This window comes from Eubalaena glacialis, chromosome 6, assembly GCF_028564815.1.
Source record: "Eubalaena glacialis isolate mEubGla1 chromosome 6, mEubGla1.1.hap2.+ XY, whole genome shotgun sequence".
NCBI classification, from domain to species: Eukaryota; Metazoa; Chordata; class Mammalia; order Artiodactyla; family Balaenidae; genus Eubalaena; species Eubalaena glacialis.
The window spans coordinates 52,820,084-52,845,821 of record NC_083721.1 but is presented as its reverse complement, the minus strand read 5'-3'; the positions used below and the strand labels follow the sequence as shown (position 1 = coordinate 52,845,821).

The window sequence follows — 25,738 nt, the reverse complement described above, 5'->3', positions numbered from 1 at the left end:
GTCTTTCAGTGTGACAGCAAAATCCCTGAGCAATTCCCATTGGTACCAGAATATGTGATCTTGCTATCCATTAGAATTTTCTATTTCCTAAATATTCAGTGCATTTCACACCACTATGTCTCTGCATGAATTATTTCTTCTTAAAATGATAGACTTCTCCTGGAGAAGACATCCTGCCTCAACCTAAATAATACCACTAGTAAGATTTCAAAAGACAACTCATTTTATTATTAAACAACCTAATGCTAAAGCATAATTTCCCTTAAGATGAAATATGCACCCCTCTCATAAATCTGTATGGATCCCTTCTGAAGAAACAAAATCCTTGTTTATTGATTATAGTTATCATGTATTCATATATCTACTTTTCTTCATTTTTTAAAAATTTTGGGCTAAACCTCATTGTTTCTTGACCCCCTTATAATTCTAATTAGTCTCCTAATGCACTCTGCTTTTTAAAATCCATCTTAAAATTAAAGTAAAATGAAAATAAAACAAGGTTAGTGAATAAGACAGTTAAATTGTAACACTAGAGGCTACTATGGCATTGTGAAAAAATCTTGGTCTTTATAGTTATACAAACTTAGTTTATATCCCAGATTTGCAACTTACTGGCTCCGAGCAATTGACTTAAAGTCATCTGTAAAATGATGAGAGCGATATGTCAACTATAATGGTTATTATGAAAATAAAATGTAATAATCCATGTAAAGCCCTGGTACATAGGAAGTACTCAATTATCTTTATCAATTCCTCCATTTACTTGCTCCTTTACCAAGGAGAATTTACTTCTGTATTGTGAAATAGCTATTCTCCTAAATGTTTTACATGCCATTGTGTTTTATTGAAACATATTAACTTTCTTAACTTTTTATGTTGAAAAAATTTTAGATTTACAGAAGAGTTACAGTGCAGAGAGTTCTCATATGCCCCACACTACACTTTTTCCAATGCTGACATCTTATATAACTATTGTACATTTATCAAAACTAAGAAATTAACATTCATATAACACTATTAACTAAACTACAGACTTTATTCATATGTCACCATTTTCCACTAAAATCTTTATCCTGTTCCAAGATTTAGTTCAGGACTCCATGATATATTCAGCATGTATTAATTTTTTAAAATTCAGATCCCAAGCTCTTTAATGATATTTTAAAGAGCCAGTTTTTAACTGCTCTGCACCTATTTCAAGGTTTCATTTTTATTCTTATATTTTACTTTGGTTTATGTCCACCATTTCTATATGTTATTTTTAAACTTGAGTCTATCACATGTGGCATTAGCTAAGCAGCTTGACATTGTGTCATCATGCGTTTTTTAAAATTGTTTTTTATGTCTTTGCTCAAATCATTGATAAAAAGTTTGAATATGATGGGACCCAAAAATGACTCTGTAAAACATCTCTTGTGAACAAATTGAGCCACTGAACCCATTCATCAATACTCTGAGTACTCTTCTGCATCTCATGATTTGGGCCAGAACAGCTGAGCCAAAGTGGGTTTCGTGTTGAGAACATATAAATTGTCCTTGCTTTTGTATCCAATCTGACAGTATCTCCAATTATAGACATCTTGTTACTATTTTCTATTTGTCCTATTTCTTAGTATTTTTTCATGTTTTCTGCTTCTTTTGGATTAATTGAATCATTATTATGATTTCATTTATGTCCTCTAATGGCCTATTTTTTTAAATTAATTAATTAATTAATTAATTTTATTTTTGGCTGTGTTGGGTCTTCATTGCTGTTTGTGGGCTTTCTCTGGTTGCAGCGAGCGGGGGCTACTCTTCACTGCGTTGTGCAGGCTTCTCACTGCGGTGGCTTCTCATGTTGCGAAGCATGGGCTCTAGGCTCGCAGGCTTCAGTAGTTGCAGCACGCAGGCTTTGTAGTTGTGGCTCGCAGGCTCTAGAGCTCAGGGTCAGTAGTTGTGGCTCACGGGCTTAGTTGCTCCGCGGCATGTGGGATCTTCCTGGACCAGGGCTCGAACCCGTGTCCCCTGCATTGGCAGGAGGATTCCCAATCACTGAGCCACCAGGGAAGCCCCCTTTAGTGGCCTATTAACTATATCTATTTGTGTTATTAATTTTTTTGATGATTCATTAAAAATTACAACATATATCTTTAACTTATCATTATCTACCTTCAGATAACATTTTACTGCTTTATAAGTGGTGTTAAGGACCTAAAAATACTATAATTTAATTTGCTTATTCCCTTCATTTATTCCATAGTTATCACATAATTAAATTCTATATATGTTGTAAACTCCTCAATACATTGTTATTATTTATTTCAACAGTAAATTATTCTTAAATAGATTAAAAATGAGAAATTTTTTAAAAATTTACTCACATATTTTCCATCTCTGTGATTATTTAATCCTCTGTGTAGATCCAACTTTCTCTCTGATATCATTTTCTTCTTTCTGAAGAACTCCCTTTTAATTTTAAGTTTTTTCTATGCTCTTCTTGATATTCTTGGTATGAAAAAGTCTTAATTTTGTTTTCATCTTTGTAAGATAATTCTGGAAGGGATAAAATTTTTGGTCGATATATCTTTTTTTTTTTCTTTCAGTACTTTATAGATTTGTTCATTGTCTTCTAGTTTGCACAGTTTCTGACAATAGGTTTGCTGCTGTGATTCCTTTTTTTTTTGTACTACATTCCAATGATTTATTTAATTTATAATTGGGAATTTGTACCATTTGACCACTTTTACCCATTTCATGCCCCACCACACACACCCCCCGCCCCCCCCCACACACACACAAACACTAATCTGTTTTCTGTATTTACGAGTTTGTTTGGATTTTTTTTTTTTTAGATTCCACATATAAGTGATATCATATGGTATCTTTTTTTGGTCTGATTTATTTCACTTAGCATAATGAACTCAAGGTTCATTCATGTCACAAATGGCAAAATGTACTTTTTTATGGATGAATATTGTATATATATGCATATATATTTTTTTCTTTATCAATTTATCCATCAGTGGACACATAGGTTTCTTCCACACCTTGGATATTATAAATAATGCTGCAGTGAACATAGGGGTGCATATTTCTTTTTGAGTTAGTTTTTTTGTTTCCATCAGATAAATATCCAGTAGTAGAATTGCTGGATCATATGGTAGTTCTATTTAAATTTTTTGAGGAAGCTTCATATTGTTTCCATAGTGGCTTCACCAAATTACATTCCCACCAACAGTGTACAAGGGTTCCCTTTCTCCACATCCTCGCCAACACTTGTTATTTGTTGTCTTTTTGATAATAGCCACTCTAAGAGATGTGAGGTGATATCTCATTGTGGTTTTGATTTGCATTTCCCTGATGATTATGATGTTGAGCACATTTCCATGTACCTGTTGGCCATCTATATGCCATCTTTGGAAAAATGTCTATTCAGAAGGTTTGCCCATTTTTTAATCAGATTGTTTTTATTTTATTATTGAGCTGTATGAGTTCTTTATATATTTTGGATATTAACCCCTTACCGGATGTATGATTTGCAAATATTTCCTCCCATTCAGTAGGTTGCCTTTTTGTTTTGTTGATGGCTTCCTTTGCTGTGCATAATCTTCTTAGTTTAATATAATCCCACTGCTGTGATTCTTATTTTGTTCTTCTACATATAGTATATCATTTTTCTTTTTCTTTCAGGATTTTCTCTTTATTATTGTTTTTTACCTATTTGTTAGGTTAGGTTTTGGTCTTGGTTTTTGTTGTTGTTGATGTTTCTTCATCTTTGGGCTTTTGCTATTCCTGGATCTGTAGATTTATAATTTTCGTCCATATTGGAAGAATTTGGCCATTTTTTCTTTAAGTATTTGTTTCTGCCCTTTTTGCTTATTCTGAGACTCCAATTACACATGTAGACAACCTGACATTTTTCAATGGCACATCAAGCCTTGGTCATTTTTGCTTATTTCTTTGGTCTTCTTTCTTTCTGAACTTCATTTTGAATAGTTTCTATTAGTATATCTTTATGTTCACTGATATTTCCTCTTCAGAGTCTAATCTGCTTTTAATCCCATCCTGTGTATTTTTCATTTAAGATATTGTATTTTTCATCTCTACCAGTTCCATTTGGGTCTTTTAAATATCTTCCATTTTATTTCTTTGTATATTCAAATTTACATTTACATCTTAGGTTATGTTTACAATATTTATAAAGCTGTTTTAATGTCCTTGTTAATAAATTACATCATCTCAGTTATTTTTGAGTCTGTTTCTACTGCTTGACTTTTCTCCTGGTTTGGTTTATATTCTCCTGCTTCTTCACATGCCTGATAATGCTTTATTAGATGTTGGACAATTTTGAATTTTATGGTGTTTGTTTCTGAATCTTACTGAATTCCTTTGAAGAGTGTTGGATTTTGTTCTGCAGCATAGATAAGTAGCTTGTGGGAATTTGATCCATTCAAGCCCAGCATTAAGCTTTGTTTGGCCAGGTCCTTCATTGACTTTACCTCTGGGATTAATTTAATCCCAACTGCTAAGGTGTGACATCTCTGAAAACTCTACTCAATTTTTTTTATATTATAATGTCTTTCTACTATGGCCAGTAGGAAGAAAAACTATTTCCAGTTTGTGTGAGTTCTGAGTAGTGATCAGACTATTGCTTCCCTGTGGTTCCTTTTTTTTCGGACAGTAGGAGTCTCCTTTATACATGCACACATTAATATTCAACAAATGCCTCAAGGGTATCCTTCTTAAATTCTTCAGTGTTCTTTCTTTCTGCAGTTCCTTCCTCTCCTGTATTCTTCCCCATAAATTCTAACTGCCTTGATCTTCCCAAACTCTAATTTCTGTATCCTCAACTCAGTGAGATCACCAAGGCTTTCTCCTGGAAACTGCCTGCAATAAGCTGGAGTATTGTAGGACTCAGCTCATTTATTCCTCTTCTCTCAGGGATTACAGACCAGTGGTGTTTGTTTTTCAGTGTCTGAAAATGATTGTGTCATATATTTTGTCTGATTTTTAATTGTCAGATGTTTCCATTGGTTATGATGGAAGAGCAATTCTGAAGCAGAATTCTGAAGTGTTCTTTCTGTGGAAACTTCTACAGATCTAAAAATGGCTTTATGTGCAAGAAGGAGTATTTACAGTTACCCAAATTATGAATTAACATTGATTTATTAAATTTAGACATTTGGAATCGAGTTGTTTAAATTCTTAAGTTCAAATTACATACTTTATCTTAACCATACACAAAAATCAATTCAACATGGATTAAAGAATTGAACCAGTAAGACCTGGAAAAATAAAACTCCTAGAAAAAAACCTAAGGGGTAAGCTCCTTGACATTGGTTTTGGCAATGATTTTTTGGCAATGATTTTTTGGATTTGACACCAAAAATAAAGTCAACAAAAGCAAAAATAAACAAGTGGGACTACCTCAAACTAATAAGCTTCAGCACAGAAAAAAAAATAAACAAAATGAAAAGGCAACCTATGGAATGGGAGAAAATATTTGCAAGTCATATATCCAATAAGGTGTTAATATCCAAAATATACAAGAAACTCATACAACTCAAAAAACCCCAATAAAAACAACAAAAAAATCCCCAAACCCAAATTGACCAATTAAATAATGGCAAAAGATCTTAAACATTTTACCAAAGAAAACATACAAATGGCTGACAGGTACATGAAAATGTGCTCAACATCATTAATCATCAGGGGAATGGAAATTAAAACCACAATGAGACATCTCTTTACACTTGTTAGGATGTCTGTTATAAAAAAGGCTAGAGATAACAAATGCTGGTGAGGATGTGGAGAAAAGAGAACCTTTGTGCACTATTGGTGGAAATGTAAATTGGTGCAGCCACTATGAAAAACAGTAGGAGGTTCCTCAAAAAGTTAGAAACAGTACTACCATCTGATCCAGCAATTCCACTTCTGGGTGTATATCCAAAGGAAACTAATCATTGTCTCAAGGAGATATCTGTACTCCCATATTCATAATAGCATTATTCACAGTAGCTGAAGTATGGAAACCACCTAAGTGTCTATTGGCAGATGAATGGATCAAGAAAATGTTGGGAGAAATGTTAGAATGTCAAGCAAATTGAGGCTATTAGGATGATAATTTTGAATGTCAAATCTGATCATCTCAAAGAGTTGACATTGTTTATCCAAGATTAGAGACAGATCAAGGGACCTAGGGGGAGTAATCATCTTCTTAAGTTTTCTCCAGCCATAGACAGACATTCTAACCAACACTGCTTTATAGACAAGGGTCTCCAAGTCTGCATACTATTCAACTGATATTCTTTATAATAAGATATTCTTTATAATGTAATCTGATGTGGTTAGATGAAAATCTTCACACCTATTCAGATTTAGCAAACTTCATTGATTTCTCTGTGGAGTCTGCATTTCTTTAGCTTTAGGCAACAATTCTATGTTCATTTTAATGGCATCCCATTGAATCTTGACTATGTCTCATATTTTTTCTTCCTCTGAAATCACAACTCTAAAGTTCTGCTAATGAAACTTTCATAAACATATAAACTATTCTAGAATTTTCTCAGAATCTACCTGTCATTTCTGGCTTCTATTCCTGCCTTCATTTTGAAAGCATTTAACCATCATTAGTCTTATGGCATATTTTCCTTTTATTATGAGTTTGTTAGGATTACTGACAGGTGTTCTGAAATTACATCTATGAATTCATTTGATATTGTAAGATAAATTTTCTGAGTTTAGTGTCCTAATCTCATTTAGACAATTACATGTGTTCTCACCCTTTCCTCACCCAACTTTTACCTCTGTTTTATTTAGTCTGTTCTTTCCAGTTTTTGTAGCTGAAAAAAGGGAAGTAAAATTTGTTGCATGGTTCTTTGTACTTTCTCTATAACAGTACAGTCTATATCAAACAATAGATCTATCCTTTCCTTCTTTTTCTGAGTGTGATTTATAGTCACTTAACAATCATTACCTTGGTTTCCATTTATTCCATTTTCATGCCCTTTTTGAGTGATAAAAACAAAAACAGTTGTAGAAAATGCTTTTGCCTTACAGGAAAAAATGTGCTTTAAGATTTCAACCAACTTTAGAAAAGAAACATTAAAGACTTCTCAATTATTGATTGTCCTTTTGCAGCTAAAATGAACATAGAAGTGCTAAGTAAAATAAATAACTTTATGTCATTAGCCTACCATTCCCGTATATATGAATTTACTTAGAATTATCATATAGCCAATCATATAACTAAGTTCAATTTTTGATTGAAAACTTCTAAGTCTTATAATATTAGTGGAAGTAGAAAATTTTCTTCATGCTCTATTGAATTAAAAAATTTTTCCAACCTTGCTAAAATTTATGACAAAGAAAACTAATTTTTAACTCTCTCTAATTCTTAGGGTTTAAATGTTATATGATAAATATAAGTTAAACCAACAAAAAAACAAATAATGCAAAAGGAATTTTGTTACTAAACAAACAAAAAAGTCCCTAAACATATTACAATCTATAAGTATATGTTATTTAAGCTCAAGAAAGGACATCATGTTGTTATTCATATAAAACCTTTAGGTATCCTGTCATAATGACATGGAAATATTAATCCGTCCCAGAAAGCAATTTTCTTTTTTTATGAACAAGAGTAATTTGTGACCCATTAGTAAAGAAGGGGAAATTATTTTAATGATAGTAATCATGAAACAAATTTTAATTCTAGTGTACTTACAAATAGTCAATATTTTGGTCTACAAAAAAGTTTCATCATGATTATATGCAAAGCGCAACATCTCTATGCTTGCCATGGAGAGTGCAACTATAACAGATGATAGCATAAAATTCCTAAAATATATTATTTACAGTAAATTAGTAAAAGAAGAATGAGTTATTATACATATTGTTACCCAAACTAGGTTTAAGATATGTATATATGTTTTATCACCAAATAGAAACATGGTTTTAGTCATAATTAATAGCCTAAATATGTTCAGATATTTTTACCAAATTAACATTACTGAATGAAGCAAATTTTCATAAACTGTGTATGTGCATACTGTGAGAATTGCAAATGACACCATTTTTGAGAACTTAATTTGGCACTTATATTAGGAAAAATACACTTGAAACACCTAGTGTTTGGCACCCTATGGTGAACTTTTGCTGAGATCTGATAATCTGGGCACCAGCAGCCTCTTGGAGCGGGAGCACATCACAGCTTCACACAGCACTCCAAGCCTCCAGGCCTCTGAAGGCCTGTTTCTTTGGTTCAGCATCTCTGCACTAGGATGGCCCAACACTAGAGAACACGAAGTTGAGGATACACTTCAATCACTGGGTCCTCTGCTTTATTATTTTGCAAACACAATAGCTCTTTGCTCCTGCAATATTATCTTCTACATTGTACTTATATCTAAATGTCTTCCATTTCTTGAAGCTCTGGGAAAGAGAAAGTGATTCAGGTACTATATCTTTTTACAGATTGCTTTCTGATAAATACCAATGTGACTGGCAAAAACAAATGTGAAGTATAAATGTATTTGCCTTTCACAGTTTTCAATTTTAAATTGAAGTATCAATATTTAATTTTCTTACAAGTTTTCTGGTGTGTTGTATTAAGTACAGTTCTAATTTTATTTTATTTTTTAAAGTTTTCTCAACATTTATTAAGTGCATATTTCACAATACATATTTGAAAACTGCCATTTTAAGCACAGAGTCTACTGAAGTGTATACATCATTTTAAGAGAAATAAATAACTTTCATATTAAAAATAATTATCTCTTTTGGATGGATTATGGAGAATTTTTCTCATCTTTATATTTTCCTCATTGAACTTATTTTATAATTAATGAGTAACCCATTGTCTTTAGAAGTGGATTTATACTGTAACATTTCAAGTTTTTAATGTAGGATCTCATTCTCATATTATAAGATTTGTGCTGAGGTAGATCTAATCAGGCAGAAGTAAGAACATATAAACAAAAGTCCTTTATCAGGACCAAATTACTATAAGATAACTCTATCCTAAAATTCTACAGTCTAAAACTATAGATGTTCAAAAAGAGCAATATAATAGAATCAGTCAGATACTTTAATGCTTCTTGCCATATATGAAATACATTTCAAATTTCATTATTCTTGTCAGATAAAAATAAATTAAAAATTTTTATAACATAAGCCAATAAGAAAAATAACATACTACTTTAAAATACACATAATTTTTCAGAAATGCTTTTGAGTTAAATATTAAATTTAATATATTTTTGAAAAATGTGTGTGAAAACAGCTAATTATAGAATTATAGAATTTTTAAACCTTTTTTAAGCTTTGAATGTATAGAACTTTGATGAAACCATCTATAGAAAAACATCTTAGACTGTTTTAAATTGATTAAAAAAATAATGATACAGAACTACCTCATTTCTCAAATGCATATTGATGTTATATTAAGTGTTTGAAAATAGTTTGATTTCCTCAATAATCTAAGCCAGAAAATGTGCTGTATAAACGTTTTTTAAATGTCCAGGCAATATTTTCAGCTAGCAAATATATATCACTCCCCAACTCCCACCCCAAGAATAGACAGTTACACTGACATTACAAGGTCTTAATTCAGTGAGTTAGAATTAATAATGTTCCACTGTATCTTGTAATTGGTGGAAATCTGTTTACTTCTACTCTGCTCTCCCTTTGTGCTTAAATGTTCTGTTGAATTCACCATGAACTTCAAGGTGAACTTCAGAGGTTCAGTGAGAGGTTTATTCATTTTGGCAGAAAAAAGGGCTGACTCTATACATAGCTAACTTTTAAACTACATTCCTGTACCTTGCAAAACCACCAACATTTTCTCCACAACTGGCTATTTTCCATTTTTGATATGATGAGAGCCAAAACAAGAGTTAGTTAAGAAACCAGAATTCTTTTCAGCTCTGAAAATTAAAAAAAAAACCTCTAGGAGAAAATTTTGGTTGTATGCTCACTGTATTGATCCTCCAATCTAATTTCATTTTAAGGTAGAAATTGGATTATCTTTGGGTTTTTTTTTTTCCTTTGAAAGCTGTTGAACTCATTATAAATACAAAAATCTATTTAATTTACCTATACTAATCAAGTAAGTGATCTTTCTATTGGTATTTGAGGAAGGAAGATCAAATGTAATTCCCAATGTCATATATACACAGAGCTGTATATCACTTTGGGATGCCAATTTCAAGTCTTGAGGCACAGTATGCTTGCACTCATCCTTGGCCTCTACTTATTAGACAAGTTAAGTGCAGCCCAAATTTGGAAGCCTGGCTATAAACTATTGTCTTTCAATTTTATTTATGGACACGTTTAGTAAAACATGAACTTTTCCCCTGAATGTTTGAAATATGGTAGTTTTAACATACCCTGTGTCTACTACTTTCTTCTTATGCATATTCTTATGAAACATTACCATCTGACAACTTTAGGGGGAAATTTGTAGATCCCAGTAAATAATTGTGTAATTCAGTTAATAAAGCCAAAATATTCATATTAAATTAGGAAACTTAGTTTTCTTTTATTTATTTATTTATTTTTATTTATGGCTGTGTTGGGTCTTCGTTTCCGTGCGAGGGCTTTCTCCAGTTGTGGCAAGTGGGGGCCACTCCTCATCGCGGTGCGCGGGCCTCTCACTATCACGGCCTCTCTTGTTGCGGAGCACAGGCTCCAGACGCGCAGGCTCAGTAATTGTGGCTCATGGGCCCAGTTGCTCCGCGGCATGTGGGATCCTCCCAGATCAGGGCTCGAACCCGTGTCCCCTGCATTGGCAGGCAGATTCTCAACCACCGCGCCACCAGGGAAGCCCCTAGTTTTCTTATATTTGGATATTTTAAGCAATGGAGATAACAGTATTGTCCTAAATCTCTGATTACTATTTCTAGAACCTAGTATAGAATTCTGAACTCTAGGCCATTAACATGTGAAGTATTCTAAGAGAGTATTGCTGTGAAAATTAAATGTAGCTGATCATTGTAATGCTTTTAAATGCTCTGCCATTCTTAATTCACATCAATCAATTGCAATCATTAATCATGTTGAATGCAGTGGTTTGGGTGAACACTTAATATTGATTCTAGCTTAAATTTCACTGCAATTATAACTTAATGGTAAGTAGTATGTGTAATATTTAAATATAATCTAGTTTAAACTGTCAATTAAGTGACAGCAGCAAGAAAGGACAAGTCCTGTGACCCAGACAGAAATTATAAGTAAATTTTTTTCTTAAATGGAGAAGGAAAGAAGCCAATGGATCAAAAGAGCAAGAGGAAGGGGATGTTTGATGGTACATGTTAAGTACAGTGTTTAGCTATGCTAACACTAGCATATTTACAGAGGTGCTCTAAGACACAAATGGAAAAACAAGTGCACCAACAAACAGAACAGCAGTCATTCAGGTGTTGGAAGATGACAGATTTCAAAGGCCCGGGCATTTTCTGCTAAAATTCAAGATTGCCTTCCTAAATGGAAAGTCCAGACACTTATTTATTAAAAAATCCTACATTTAAAAAAGAAAACCGGTCACAATTTATCTCCTGCTCCAAATATATTACTCAGGTTTCCCTGAGACAACCAGTCAACCAGCTTTGTGCAAGTCCATTAATTACACTGATTCTAACTTTCCTCATCTGAAAATAAATGTTTCAACCAAATAATTCATAAGGCTTAAGGCATAGTTTCAGCAGTTTGAGTTGATAATATACATACATATAGACTTATTTGAAGGGATACTCTAAGGAGTGATGCTCAGAATGTGGCTCCCTGACCAGCAGAACTGGCATCACCTGGGAACTTGTTAGCAATGCAGATTATCAGGCCCCACCTCCTACATGCCAAATTGGACAGGTGATTCTGACACAGGCTGAAGTTTGAGAAGTACTGCTTTCAGGCATGGTATGCTTCTATGTTAGTTAGACAGGAACAGGAGGAATCAAATGCAAAATTGTTAACTTCTCTCTCCAAAATCCCACCAAACTGACAATATTTAAGAGGAAAAATAACAAACAGAACAAGTAAATGAATCCTCAGCAATATCAACATTCTGGGAAGTTATCAACTGACTATATCTGTGAGCAATTTCTTGGAAAAAAAATATAGATAAAATCAAAATGATGCCAAAATCCAATGGATTTGAGGAATTATTTACCAAGTATAATTAAAACAGTAAACTTTAAAACAAGTTAGTTTTTTTCTGAAGAACTGAAAAATCTAAACAACAAGATTCTTGTGTTGGGACCAGGGATAATAAAAGTGCTAATGGGAAGTTGATCCAATTATTATTTAAAGGCTGAGGAAGAGCTGATCAGTCCCATTTTCAGATGAAGAGCCACAAAAAGAGCTGTGAAAGTTTTGACATTGGAAATGGTCAGAGATCCAGAGACTTCTGAATGTGTTCCAAGTAATATTAAGCATTATGGAAAGAAGAAAATATATTCCCAAGTGGGAAAACATACTGCCAACCTGAATTGAATGTGTAGTCCCTTCTATCTCCAACCACACACTTATGCATAAATTCATCAAAGCCACCATTGTCATGCATTAATCAGATGTGACATGTACATGCAGAAGCAGTGACAGGTGCATAGGCTACTAATACCACTACTACCAGCTATGTATATACACATACTCAAATCCTAAGTATTTTAAGAAATCTAACTGCATAAGAAAAGGTAAAAAAAGGAAAAATAAAAAATAAACACACACACATACATACAAACCAACACTAGGATGACTAAACTCCGATGGAGAAAGGTAATACAGGGGCAAAATTTATCAGACTTCATCTCATAAAGCTACAGAAATAAAAATATACACATAATATATTAAAAGAAAATTATATGCTTAAAGAAGAAATTAATAAATTACATATCAAAACTCTAGATTTGAGCGATAAAACAAATACCTCATTCTTTGCAAAGATCTACAAGGACAATATAGTCTTGAAGGCTGAAGATATTAAAAGAATTAAGGAAGCATGACTAGAACCTGATGAGAGTCAGAAAATAAATATAAATAAGAGGACATTAATTTATAAAAGAACTATAATCAAATTATATCAATAATTTTGAGAGTCCAGCTGAAATGATTAATTTTCTAAGAAAGATTATGTAACTTGCTAAAGTCACACAGTTTAGCGATGGATTCAGTTTGGTCTGAATATAAAGTTTTTCCTATCAATGTCTACCACACCATCCCTATCCTTTTTCTGGTACTGTTAGAGATGATTTTGATCAGGTATCCATCTTCCTTCACAAGGCCAAATATTTCAGGGCAAGCAGGCTACCTTAATAACCATAGAGGGAGAATCACATGGGTTTAATCCATTTTTAGTACCATGTATTAAATCAACCATCCTTTTCCCTCTAACTTGAAATAGCAGCTTTGTAATTTTTTAATATCCCACATATATGCAGATCTATTTCTGAAATCTCTTGTTTTTTTATTTTACTGATCAATTTGGATATTCCCTGTATTAATACAATATTCTTTAGAAAACAGAACCTTTTTACTAAGTTTTAGTATGTGGTAATAAAACTCCCAGCTTACTTTTCTCATTTGATACTAATCATTTTAAAGAAGTAATAACTTTGACCTCAGTAAATATATTTTCATAATTTGCCTTTAAAATCCCTGAAATAACTATTCATTTGAAGGTTCTTGAAACTTGCAATTCTACCAATTTTTGCTTTATGTAATATGTTTCTTTTACCATTTACCTACCTATATTCCTATTATGCCAAATAATTTTAGAACAAAGGAAAATGAAGTTGTTTTAAATAACATGGAGGGTTGTCAAAAGTTGAATTATTTCCTTATTTTAATATTATTTTTGTTTGCATTCATCATGTTTAAAAAACTATTTTGATAATTCCCTGTGTGTGCTAGAATGTTCATGTTTCCTTATCTTTATTATTTATTTCTCAGTGTATTTAGAATATAATATTTCTCCCATTTTAGATGAAGTAAAAAAATACATTAAACAGCTCATAAAGTTAATATCAAAAAAAAAAACCAAAAACCCAATCATAAATGGGCAGAAGACTTGAATAGATATTTCTCCAAAGAAGACATGCAGCTGGCCAACAGGCACATGAAAAGATGCTCAACATCTCTAATTATTAGAGAAATACTTATCAAAACCACAATGAGATATCATCTCACACCTGTCAGAGTGACTATCATCAAAAACTCTACAAGTAACAAATGTTGCTGAGGATGTGGAGAAAAGGGAACCCTCATGCACTGTTGGTGGGAATGTAAATTGGTGCAACCACAATGGAAGTAGGGAGGGAGGTTCCTCAAAAAACGAAAAATAGAAATACCATATGACCCAGCAATTCCACTCCTGGGTATATATCTGGAAAAAAATGAAAACACTAATTTGAAAAGATGCATGCATCCCAATGTTCATCCAGCACTATTTATAATAGCTAAAATATGGAAGCAACCAAAGTGTCCATCAACAGAGAAATGGATAAAGAAGATGTGGATATATATGGAGACATACACATACACACACACACACAATGGAATATTACTCAACCATAAAAAAAATGAAATTCTGCCATTTGCAGCAACATGGATGGACCTAGAGAATATTACGCTTAGTAAAATAAGTAAGACAAAAACAAATTCTGTATGATATCACTTATATGTGTAATCTAAAAAACAATACAAATTAATGTATATGCAAAACAGACTCATAGATATAGAAAACAAACCAGCAGTTACCAGTGGAGAGAGGGAAGGGAGGAGGAGCATGTTAGGGGTAGGGGGTTAAGAGATACAAACTACTATGTATAAAATAGACAAGCAACAAGGATATACTGTATGGCCCAGGGAATTACAGCCATTATCTTGTAATAATGTAACAGGGAAGAACAAAATCTGACTCCATGCTGGATCTGTTTCTTTTACATTAACCTTTTCTCTCCATTGTTTTTTGTTACTATAATCACTAAAAGGATGTTGTCTATAGCTATTGGCATACATAATGGCCTCCCTCGGGGAACCCTGCCCTTCTGCCTAAATGTTAAACTAAAGTGCCTTTGTTCAGCTTACAGGGAAACATTCTGACCCTGCCCACCTGTGAATGGCTGCAAGAAAGAAGAAATTAACACATCCCTTCCCCGAGGCTGGCCAAATCAGGAGATGCTTTGCAAGACTTATGGCCTTTTTACTTTACTTCCTCACCTCCTCTCCCTCTGTGTTCTATAAAAGAAACTGGCATCCAGACCCCAGTAAGATGGTACTCTAGGACATTAGTCTACCATGTTCTCAGACGCCCGGCTTTCTGAATAAAGTCACTATTCCTTGCCTCAACACCATGTCTCCCAATTTATTGGCCTGTCATGCAGCGAGCAGAGCAAGCTTGGACTCAGTAACAATAACTTTTAATGGATTATAAACTGTAAAAATACTGAATCACTATACTGTACAAATGAAACTAATATAATATTGTAAATCAACTATACTTCAATAAAAAAAGAAAACACATGAAGACATGCTAGTCTTCTGAGAGTCATTCCACTTAAAATTTTCAGTACCTTGAATTTGTAAAGCTATTTCTAAAATACTAAGATGTAAAGATATCATTTAAAATGTATAGAAGCTTAATCTATTAGAAAAAATATGCAATTTAGATGAGATGGTTAATACATCTAGAGACCAATAGTCCATTCCAGACTATATACCACTCTGCCTTTGTGCAGTCTTTGTGCAGACTTTGGGGAGAGTCTAGAGAGCAGGGGACAGAGCCTCTGGGTGGTTTGTCCCTGTCAAGACCATTAGACATAGACTGGAGATCAGAAACAGGACTTCAGTTAAGCAAGAAAATGACTGGCAAAAAAAAGAAGGACCCCAGCTGCAGGGAAATTTGGGAGCTAGGTGAATTTCTAAAACAAGAACTCAGAACAAGAACCAGAATGATAGGCCATTTGAATAACTCAGGATACATAAAAACTGGGGAAAACCTGTTTGGAAACTCAATCATCAAGAGCCTCAGCAGAGTTGACTTGTATCTTTGAGTATAATGCGGAAGTCCCAAGACTTTAATTTAATTAACTCCCAGTGATTCTAAGCCCTCCTGGTTGTGCATGTGTTAGTGGTAGTGTGGGAATAAAGGGAATTGATGGTAAAGCAGACAAATGGAATTGAATATACTCATTCTGATTTAACATTAAGTTGGCTTGAAAACTGGGTCAAAGCAGATTTTGCAAGTTAAGAGATCAATAGCTCAATTATAGCAGAGCTGGAGAAGGCAGATCTAAAGAAGTTAGGTAGTGAAGAACAAGGAGAGGCTGAATGGCACTGTTATACTTTGCTTCTTCAGTAAACTGGCTATTTTGCTCACTGCTTCCTGTTCAAATGAAGGGATTCATCATGAAGTTGATCTGACTCTAGTGTAAATGTATTAAAAATATTGATTCTTTTAATTCATTTTTTCTCCAATATAAATATCTATGGTTAAGCTGTCCTATACTTAGTTTACTAGGCTGACTGATTTTAAATTTTTCATTAAAAAAAAAACAACTTTAAATGCCAAAGTATCTTTCTAGGAGTAGAAAATCCCATTGACTTTGAATAAATTTGGATCAAGTAGGTGAGGAAAAGACAATGCTCAAATATACAAAGTAACTGCTTCAACAAGAACAAAAAGGATTATACAGATTTAGTCTCAGTGCTTGAATCTTTCCAACTCTATCACGTTAGAATAGTTACGTACAATGCAGTCTATATGAAAGTGGTCTAACTGTGAATATAATGTTGTGTTCTTAATTCTTTGTTAATCTAATTCATTTGCTCCTGGGACACAATACCCAGTGCTCACAAATTTGCTCTTGAATCAGAAAGAACAACGTAAATTCCAGAACAGCATGTCTTCTTTCACATTTTGATATTATATTATCCAGTTCTTTGATGGGGCAGCATGGAGCGGGGAGCAGACTCACTGGGGAAATTAAAAATATGTGACAGCACTTTTTAATACAAAGGTTCCCTGAAGCCAGGCAAATTGGGACTGGCAGTTATCAACATCAGCTCACTGTTGGGTGGATCTGCTGAAATGCTCTGGGTGGTCTTTATGAACTTCCTAGTGGGCAGCTTGTTAGGCTAAAGGCAGAGAAACAGCACTTAAAGTATTTTGAAATTATCAGGAAGATAAGAAGATATGAGAGAACACCAACCAAGGGCAGTACTGTGGTTTACAGTTTGGAGCAGGATACCAAGGAATTTATTTGGAGAAAAGACCAACAAATAGGATCAGGGAAAGGAGATTTCTGTATTTAAATTTATTCTCATTTTTTTTTCTGTAACTCTTAAATCTCCAGACTCACATGATTATTCTATTTAGTGCTTCCCAAATCTTACAAAACGCAAGAATCCACTTTTGTCTTACCTTAACCTACTCCAATCCCATCCACATTATAAGTGCAGAAGCAGAGAACAGTTTTTTCCCAAGAATGTACATCATCAGTTCTCAGATTCGATGAGTAAACACATAGCCCCCTGGGAGGTGCCTGTACAGTTCAGCAAGTCTAGAGGCCAGACTCACAGCTGGAATATTACCTGCCTACTACCTCCTGTGCTAACGTGCCCATTAAATGAATATTATTAAACACAGGACAGAATAAAGCTAATTTCCCCCCTCAATTTTAACCTGTGATTTCTTAATATAAAATGAAGAGAAACTTGTGTCCTGGCATGAGTGAAATAGAAAGAATACTTCAATTCTGTATGAATGATCAAAGTCCACATCCTTGAATAAAAATCAGAGAACCAGTATTTTAGTTCATTTTATGTAGAAAGAAATCCACAGATATTTAAAAATATAAGAAGTTAAGAAAAGACATTTTATAGAAACATGTTATATTAAACAACACTGACTAATTAGTAATGGTTTCCAAATATTCCTTCTGTACCTTGCATTTAACTAAGATATTACTGGTTGACACTGAGTAAGATTGTAATGGTTAATAAGGTTTTTTTTTTTTGTTGTTTTCAAATATCTAATATTTATGATCTCTCTCAGAGTGATACTGACAGCGCTAAACATATAACTTAATATCAAAAGATAAGAGAATGATGTAAAATGAAAAGATGGAGTATAATGCAAAGAAAAATGGACTGACATGAGAACATATGACTTCTACTTGTGATGAAGCAACTCAGTGGTTTTATTAAGTTGGAAAAGTTATGTAACCTCAGGTTCCTTATCTGTAAAATGGGGATATTAAGATCTGACCTGTCCATCTCACGGGGTCATGTGAAAATAAACAAATAATATATGTTTAAAACAAAAATGAATTTTAAAGATGCAAGATATTATAAAACAGAGTTAGGATATGGAAGGAGGTCAATGTGTTTAGTTCAGTGAGCTTTTTTACAAACGTTAAGCTTTATAAACTCATTTAAGGGAGGAGGAAACGGCAATGCTGATCTTAAAAGTACTAATTCCAGGGCTTCCCTGGTGGCGCAGTGGTTGAGAATCTGCCTGCTAATGCAGGGGACACGGGTTCGAGCCCTGGTCTGGGAAGATCCCACATGCCGCGGAGCAACTGGGCCCGTGAGCCACAACTGCTGAGCCTGCGCGTCTGGAGCCTGTGCCCCGCAACGGGAGGGGCCGCGATAGTGAGAGGCCCGCGCACCGCGATGAAGAGTGGCCCCCGCACCACGATGAAGAGTGGCCCCCGCTTGCCTCAACTAGAGCAAGCCCTCGCGCGAAACGAAGACCCAACACAGCTAAAAATAAATAAATAAATAAATAGAGTAGCTATTAATTAAAAAAAAACAAAAACAAACAAACAAAAAGTACTAATTCCATTCTTGAATTTTCCACATGCAGTATACAAAGACTATCGAGACAATTCAGACAGCTGACTCAATTACCTGCTCTTCTGTCAAAAAATGTACACTCTACCTGATTTCAGGATGCTCATATTTCTGAGGTGAAAGAAAGGCTTTGATGACAGCCATGTTAGAAGTGTGCTTTGCTGAAGCCTAGACAATGCCATGGTTATCAGAAACCAATGAAATTCAATGGGGCAAATATATTTTTCTTCTTTTTTTCCTATATGAATTGCCCTTTTAAAAATAGCTTATTATTAAACATTTTTTCATATTTTTATGCAACATTTATAATTGCATTCTGAAATTCTGAGACCAATGTTTCATATATTTCAGGTAAATGTTATTTTTGAAAATTATTATCTTTATTGTTGGGAAGGAGTAGACAGCTTACTGGTAGAAATTCTTACCTGGTACAGTGTTCCTATACAAAAAAAGTACATATAAGTAGTATAAATATTATACACACTTAATACACACACATACACACATAATAAAATACCTAATGTTTACCAGGCATTTTCTATGTGCATGGGGATATCCTTGTACTTTATAAGTATTATCTCATTTAATCCTCATCATGTAAAAAGATCCTGTTTTTTCCTATTGTGCATATGAAATCAAGCACAGAAAAGTTAAGTGGCTTGCCCAATATTGCACAGCAAGTAAATGGCAGAGTCAAGATGAAACTCAGGCAGTACACCATCAGAGCCTACACTCTTAAATCCCTCCACTGTGTGGCCTCATCAAATAATCTTTTCATAAACCACAAACTTTAAGACAGACCTCCAGTGTATTTCAGATAGGAATGGGGTTGTGCTTTTGGGTTCTGGAACACGAAAGTGAGCTGGTTATACCAGCCTGAATAGGCTGAACTCACCTCCACATCCCAGAACTCCTGCAACTGAAAATGTTTCCCTTCCCTTAAGGAGCAAGTCCCCACAGACTCCCTATCTCATATTTATGTAAAAACTACTCATTCCAGACAGCATCAGAAGACTTCCTCAATGGCAGGCACTCTTGGAACAGTGTCTTTTCCCTGAGTTTATCACAGGAACATGTTGGAAAATTTGTATCAAGAGTAAAATCAGAGGCTGATATTAGAGTTGGTAAAGGTTAGCCTTTGGCAGAATTGTGAAATAGGTTAAATGTGCCTGAGGCATTTTTCCTCTTTCATGATTAGTTCTCAAGCCCTCCCATTTGATTCTCATGACCCTACTGGAACGATTAATTAATTATTTGTTTGATTTTCTACTTACTGCTTAACTCTGCTTAAAAGCTATAATTTTCATACGTGCGGGAACCATACTTGCCTGTTTTGCTATTTTACCCTAGCCCCATAATATAGTACCAGATCATGGAATATGCTGGCCATTTATTGAATGAGGGAATAAAATGTTTACTAAAAAGATCTTGGCCCCTTTCTTGCATCAGTATATGGCACAAAAATTAGTTGTTCAGTTACTATCTCTTAACTGAATGGATGAAAAAAATGACTAAGGGAAGTGGTTAAGGTATGAATCTTTCTGGGATTGAAATTCCAAAGAAAATTCTCCAAGACTTACCATAGGAGAGAGGAAGAAGTGAGACCTTTTAATACACTGCATATTAATAAGAACTGCAAAACTTCCCATAGTATCTCTTCCTTCTTTGCAGCAAGCCTCAGGTTTCAACCTGCTCTCTCTACTTTCATGTTTACATTATCTATTTGATCTCTTGTGAATTCTGTCTCCATGTGACTGGTGGCGGAATAGATGTTATTTTTCTTTCTTCTTTCCTTTCTATATGTGTATGATAGACACAAGTCCTAATCATTTTAATCCCTTGAGAAATTTACTGATGGGGGAAAGAAAACAACACATTGAGAATACATTTTACAATCTTGGGATATTTTTACTGTTTTAGTCCCTGGACCATAGCTCTAAACTCTTCAGTATGGAAGCGATAATTATCAACGATTGCTAATATTTATTGAATATTTGTTACATATTCCATTCACTTGACACTTTAAACTTGCTTGCCATTTAGTCTCAAAAGGATCTGGATTTACAAAGTAGTAAGTAAACTGAGGTTCAAAAATATAATAGGCTATTTCTAAAGATCATTTGCCTCCTAAGTGACAGAAATAGATCTGAAATCCTGATCTCTGTTGTTCCAAAGCTTTTGTTGTTGCTGACCAAAGACTGAATTAAGCCAAAATAGTGTTGGCTTCTGATCTCAAGGTAAAAAATATTATTTATAAGGATATCCAGAATTTGTTAAACTTCTCCTCATGCACATTTGGTGACTTCTTCCTGTCTCTTTAGTAGAACAGCAGTAGCTCAGAAAATAAAGTCTCTAAAATGAAGGAATACCTGTAGCCCCCTAGTGGCCTATGGATATTATCCACTTCACAGTGAGCTGGAATGCCTTGTGAGCAATGCTTCATGTAACTGATGCCCCACCAAGAGAGACCCATGTGGAAACAGCAGAGAAATCTCTACTTATTATGACTTGAGACTTGAGGGATATTATACCATTTTTTAAAAATTAATTAATTAATTAATTAATTTTTGGCTGTGTTGGGTCTTCGTTTCTGTGCGAGGGCTTTCTCCAGTTGCGGCGAGCGGGGGCCACTCTTCATCGCGGTGCGCGGGCCTCTCACTGTCGCGGCCTCTCTTGTTGCGGAGCACAGGCTCCAGATGCGCAGGCTCAGTAGTTGTGGCTCACGGGCTTAGTTGCTCCGCGGCATGTGGGATCTTCCCAGACCAGGGCTCAAACCCATGTCCCCTGCATTAGCAGGCAGATTCTCAACCACTGCGCCACCAGGGAAGCCCTATACCATTTTTTTAGAGCATTTTTTCCTCCAGTATCCATCAGTGGTGTGGAGGTCACTTCCTCAATTGTATATCACTGTATTCCCTTTCCTTGCTAGACAAAATTCATCTGATGAGGGGAAAAGTGTAGGTTTGGGAAAATGCTAAGTTAACAACAATAACCAAAAAAAATAAAGTGACTGACAGAGTAATGAGTAACAAGGAGAAAGCTATAAATCAATGTTTTTTTCATTTATTGGTTCACTTAAGACATGTTTATGGAGAGTTCACTGTGTGACAGGGACTGCGTCTAATATTGTTTATTCAAAGACAATAAGACTGCCCCTGCCATTAAGATCCTTACAATCTTGGGACTTCTCTGGCCTTCCACTGTAGAGGGTGTGGGTTCGATCCCTGGTCAGGGAGCTAAGATCTCTCATGCCTCCTGGCCAAAAAAACCAAAACATAAAACAGAAGCAATATTGTAACAAATTCAATAAAGACTTTAAAAATGGTCCACATCAAAAAAATCTTTAAAAGAAGAAAAAGACCAGCTCAGTCAGTAATACTTATTTACTAATAATACCTCTAGTCAATGAAATTGCAAGGGATAGTGCATTATAAAAAGAAAAAAAAAAAATCCTTACAGTCTGCCTTGGTCATTTTGCACTGCCATAATACAAATACCATAATATGGGTGGCTTAAACACCAAACATTTATTTCTCACAGTTCTGGAGACCGGGAAGTCCAAGATCAAGGCACCAGCAGATTCATTGAGGACCTGCTTCCTGGCTTGTAGATGGCTGTCTTCTTTCTATGACCTCACATGGTGGAAAGCAGAGAGAGATTAAGCAAGCTCTCCTGGATCTATACTTATAAGGGCACTAATCTCATAATGAGGGCTCCACCCTCATGACCTAATTACCTCCAAAAGGCACCATGTCCAAATACTATCACATTGAGGATTGGGGTTTCATATGTGAATTTTGATCAGTCGGGAGGAGGTGCAAACATACAGTCCATAGCACAGTCTAATGGGGAAGAGGAGATGCCAACAAAATTATAACACTGTGTGCTAAATACTATAACTTGTCCTGAAAAAGAAATGCAATGGGACCATAGAAGAATAAACTCCTAAATATGCCTGAGGGCATCAAAGAAGGCTACACAGATTAGATAAACTTTGATATTAGAGGATATCTAAGGAAGAGTTTGTTAGAAGCACAACTGGACAGAGAGAATTCCAGGCACAGTCAAAAGTTAGGAGAAAAGTCATGGCTGGAGAGTCATGGATAGATAGACATTGCTGGGATATAAAGTGCAAGGCACAGTGAAGTGGAAGGTAAAGATGGAATAGCTAAAAATGATGCCAAATCATCAAGGGCAGGTATGTATTGAAAAATATATTATCCGGAAATTTATAGGAAATAGTTCAAGTCACTGGCACCAAAATATTCCTTGCATTTTAGAACAGTATTCTGTCAATTGCAATGGAACACGATAGAGAGGATCAGGACCAAAAGTTGTGAACTTGGCTCTTAAGACAAAAGAGAGATGCAAGTAATGAAAAAAGTAGAATTGAATTATGGAACAAACAACAATTGATGTGTTTTTTTTGTTTTGCTTTGTTTTGTTTTGTTTTTTTAATTTATTTATTTATTTTTGGCTGCATTGGGTCTTCATTGCTGCATGTGGGCTTTCTCTAGTTGCGGTGAATGAGGGCTAAATTGATGTGTTTTGATGAGGGTTTGGGAGCCTCAAGGAAGGTAATGTATGATCGTGCCTCCTCTCATGTGAGACGCTCGCTCTAGTGACTACCCCTTTCTCCTCCAATGTTTTCTTTGTCAGGCCAGACCACCATCCTTCAGCTTCAAAACCTTGGCTGCTTTGATCAAAGTTGCCCTTCTTCTCTGAGTATTGCTCTACACTAAGAGCCACTTGGCCCAGGAAGTTATGCTTGTCTCACCTTCCTGCTAAGTGCAGCCTTTAGTTCAAGACAGCCTGACATAGATGGTAGACTTGCTTCATGTTGGGAATAATTTTGTGGTGCTATTTGTCCTTGAAAATTTTCCCGTGGGGTCATACAGTAGCTAGTCTCTAGTTGAGACCACATTCTTCTTAGCCTGACATAAGACATCAGAGGTGACCCAAATTCTAGCCCTCAGTTTACTCTTCCCCTTTTTGCCCCTTCCCAAGGTAGAGACAATAAGAGAAAACATAACGAGTCATAAATTAAGGAGTGTTCTGTCTTTAGAGAAGGTACCAGTCAGAGCACAAGGACCCTTAGGAAATATTTCAGTTGCTGTCTTGACCCTGGTTCCATAGCCGTCCTAGTTTGAAACTCTGGTCTTGACTTCATTAATTTACTAAACATTAACCTGTCTATTCTGTTGACATGACCTTGACCCCTATTCCTAACTATATCTCAGTCTGCCATGTACCTTGTTGTCGATAAACTTTTATATCAGCTATGCCCATGATACTGCTGACCCTCATCTCTGTTTGTCTAATCACATTTCACTAAAACTTTGCCAAAAGCATGCCTTGACACAAATTGGTCCCGTGCACTTGTCTTGGGCTTATGCTCCATATTAGTCACCTCAGATTGCTAAAACAAGTTACTATAGACTGTGTGGCTTATACAACAGATATTTATTTCTCACATTTCTGGAGTCTGGGAGAGTCTAAGATCAAGGTGCCAGCTGATTTGGTTCCTGGTGAGAGTCCTCTTCCTAAGTTAAAGATGGCTGCTTTGTTGCTGCATTCTCACATGATAGAAAGAGAGCAATCTCTCTCTTTCTCTCTCTCTTTTTCTTTCTCTGTCACCCTTCTTATAATCCCATCATGAGGGTCCCACTTTCATGACACCATCTAACTGCCTGCCAAAAGCCTCATCTCCAAATACCGTCACATTAAAGTTTATGGTTTCAACATATGCATTTTAGTGGGGCACGATTCAGTCTATAGCAGATCCCCACTAAGTTTGTCTGCAGATGTTGCAGCTAAGACTGGCTCTCCTTAAACAATACACTGTCACATGCACATTCATTTAACTCCCATGTATTTCGTACTTGCTCGATTATAGTCATTGTGTTAGCTGCCGGGGATATAGAAATGAGCCATATGAACAAGACTCACTTCTTGTCTTTAAAACAAGCCAAAACAAACCAAAACAATATAATTGGCCAACAAAGAAGGGTTGGGAAATGAAGGAAAGGAAACATGTATTGAGCAGCCAACAGTTAAGAGTTTAGTGAGTGAGCATGTGCTCTTCAGTTAGACTGCTTGGGTTGGAATCCTGATACCAACACTTAATAAATGTAATATGAGCAAACTATTTAACCTCTTGCTGCTTCAGGTCCTCTTCTCTAAAAAAAAAGATAGTAAAACCTGTAGGATTTTAAGAATTGAGGAGGTATTTAGAACAGTACCTGGTATGAGTAAGCACTCAATATTGTTAGCCACTAGTAATAAAATGTTCCATTTGCCATTCTCTTTAGACATTTATACCGTTTAATCATAAAAAAGCCATACATGAAGACTATGGTTTTCCCATTTCACATGAAACCAATTTTTAAGGAACTTACAATGATAAGTTGGAAGGTTGAAAATGGAGTTAAGAACTGATGAAAGCAGGGGAAGAAGTCAAGAGTATTTTGTAGGCCACAATTGGACAGAGTTGATGTCTGAATGAATCTAAAAGATGATATGTAAAGATTACTATGAAATTTCTGGGTAGACTACTAGAGATGACAGTCTTAAATATTTCACCTAGGAATTCTCACACTGTAGTCAGGTAGATGTTATGCTTCAAGTAACTATTATGATTTAAATAAATAATGACGTGATGGCCATGAGAATTCACTTGCAGATGTTGAACTGCAGGGAATGAAATTAAATGATGGCCTCAGGTACTGTGCTTTGAATCTATTGCTTCTGAGGTAACATCTCCTCTAAGCCAAGGATGTGGTGCCACAGGAATACTAAAGCAAACCCATTCTTAGGAGATACAAGACTGCTCTGACAGACAACTTTGGCTCAAGGACTCCCCATAACTTTGCCAAATCTTCCTTGGGCTGCCTGACAATCCAGGACAGTT

General features: G+C 35.1%; 1 protein-coding gene across 1 annotated transcript in view; it reads right to left on the bottom strand.

Annotated features, from left to right (window-relative positions):
* Positions 1-8,120: 8,120 nt before the first annotated feature.
* Positions 8,121-25,738, bottom strand: part of LOC133092964 (endonuclease 8-like 3) — a 34,916-nt gene continuing 17,298 nt past the window's right edge. The window contains exon 2 of the mRNA XM_061192718.1: positions 8,121-8,272. Within this exon, the coding sequence (XP_061048701.1) occupies positions 8,121-8,272 (152 nt within the window). The remainder of the gene's footprint in view (positions 8,273-25,738) is intronic.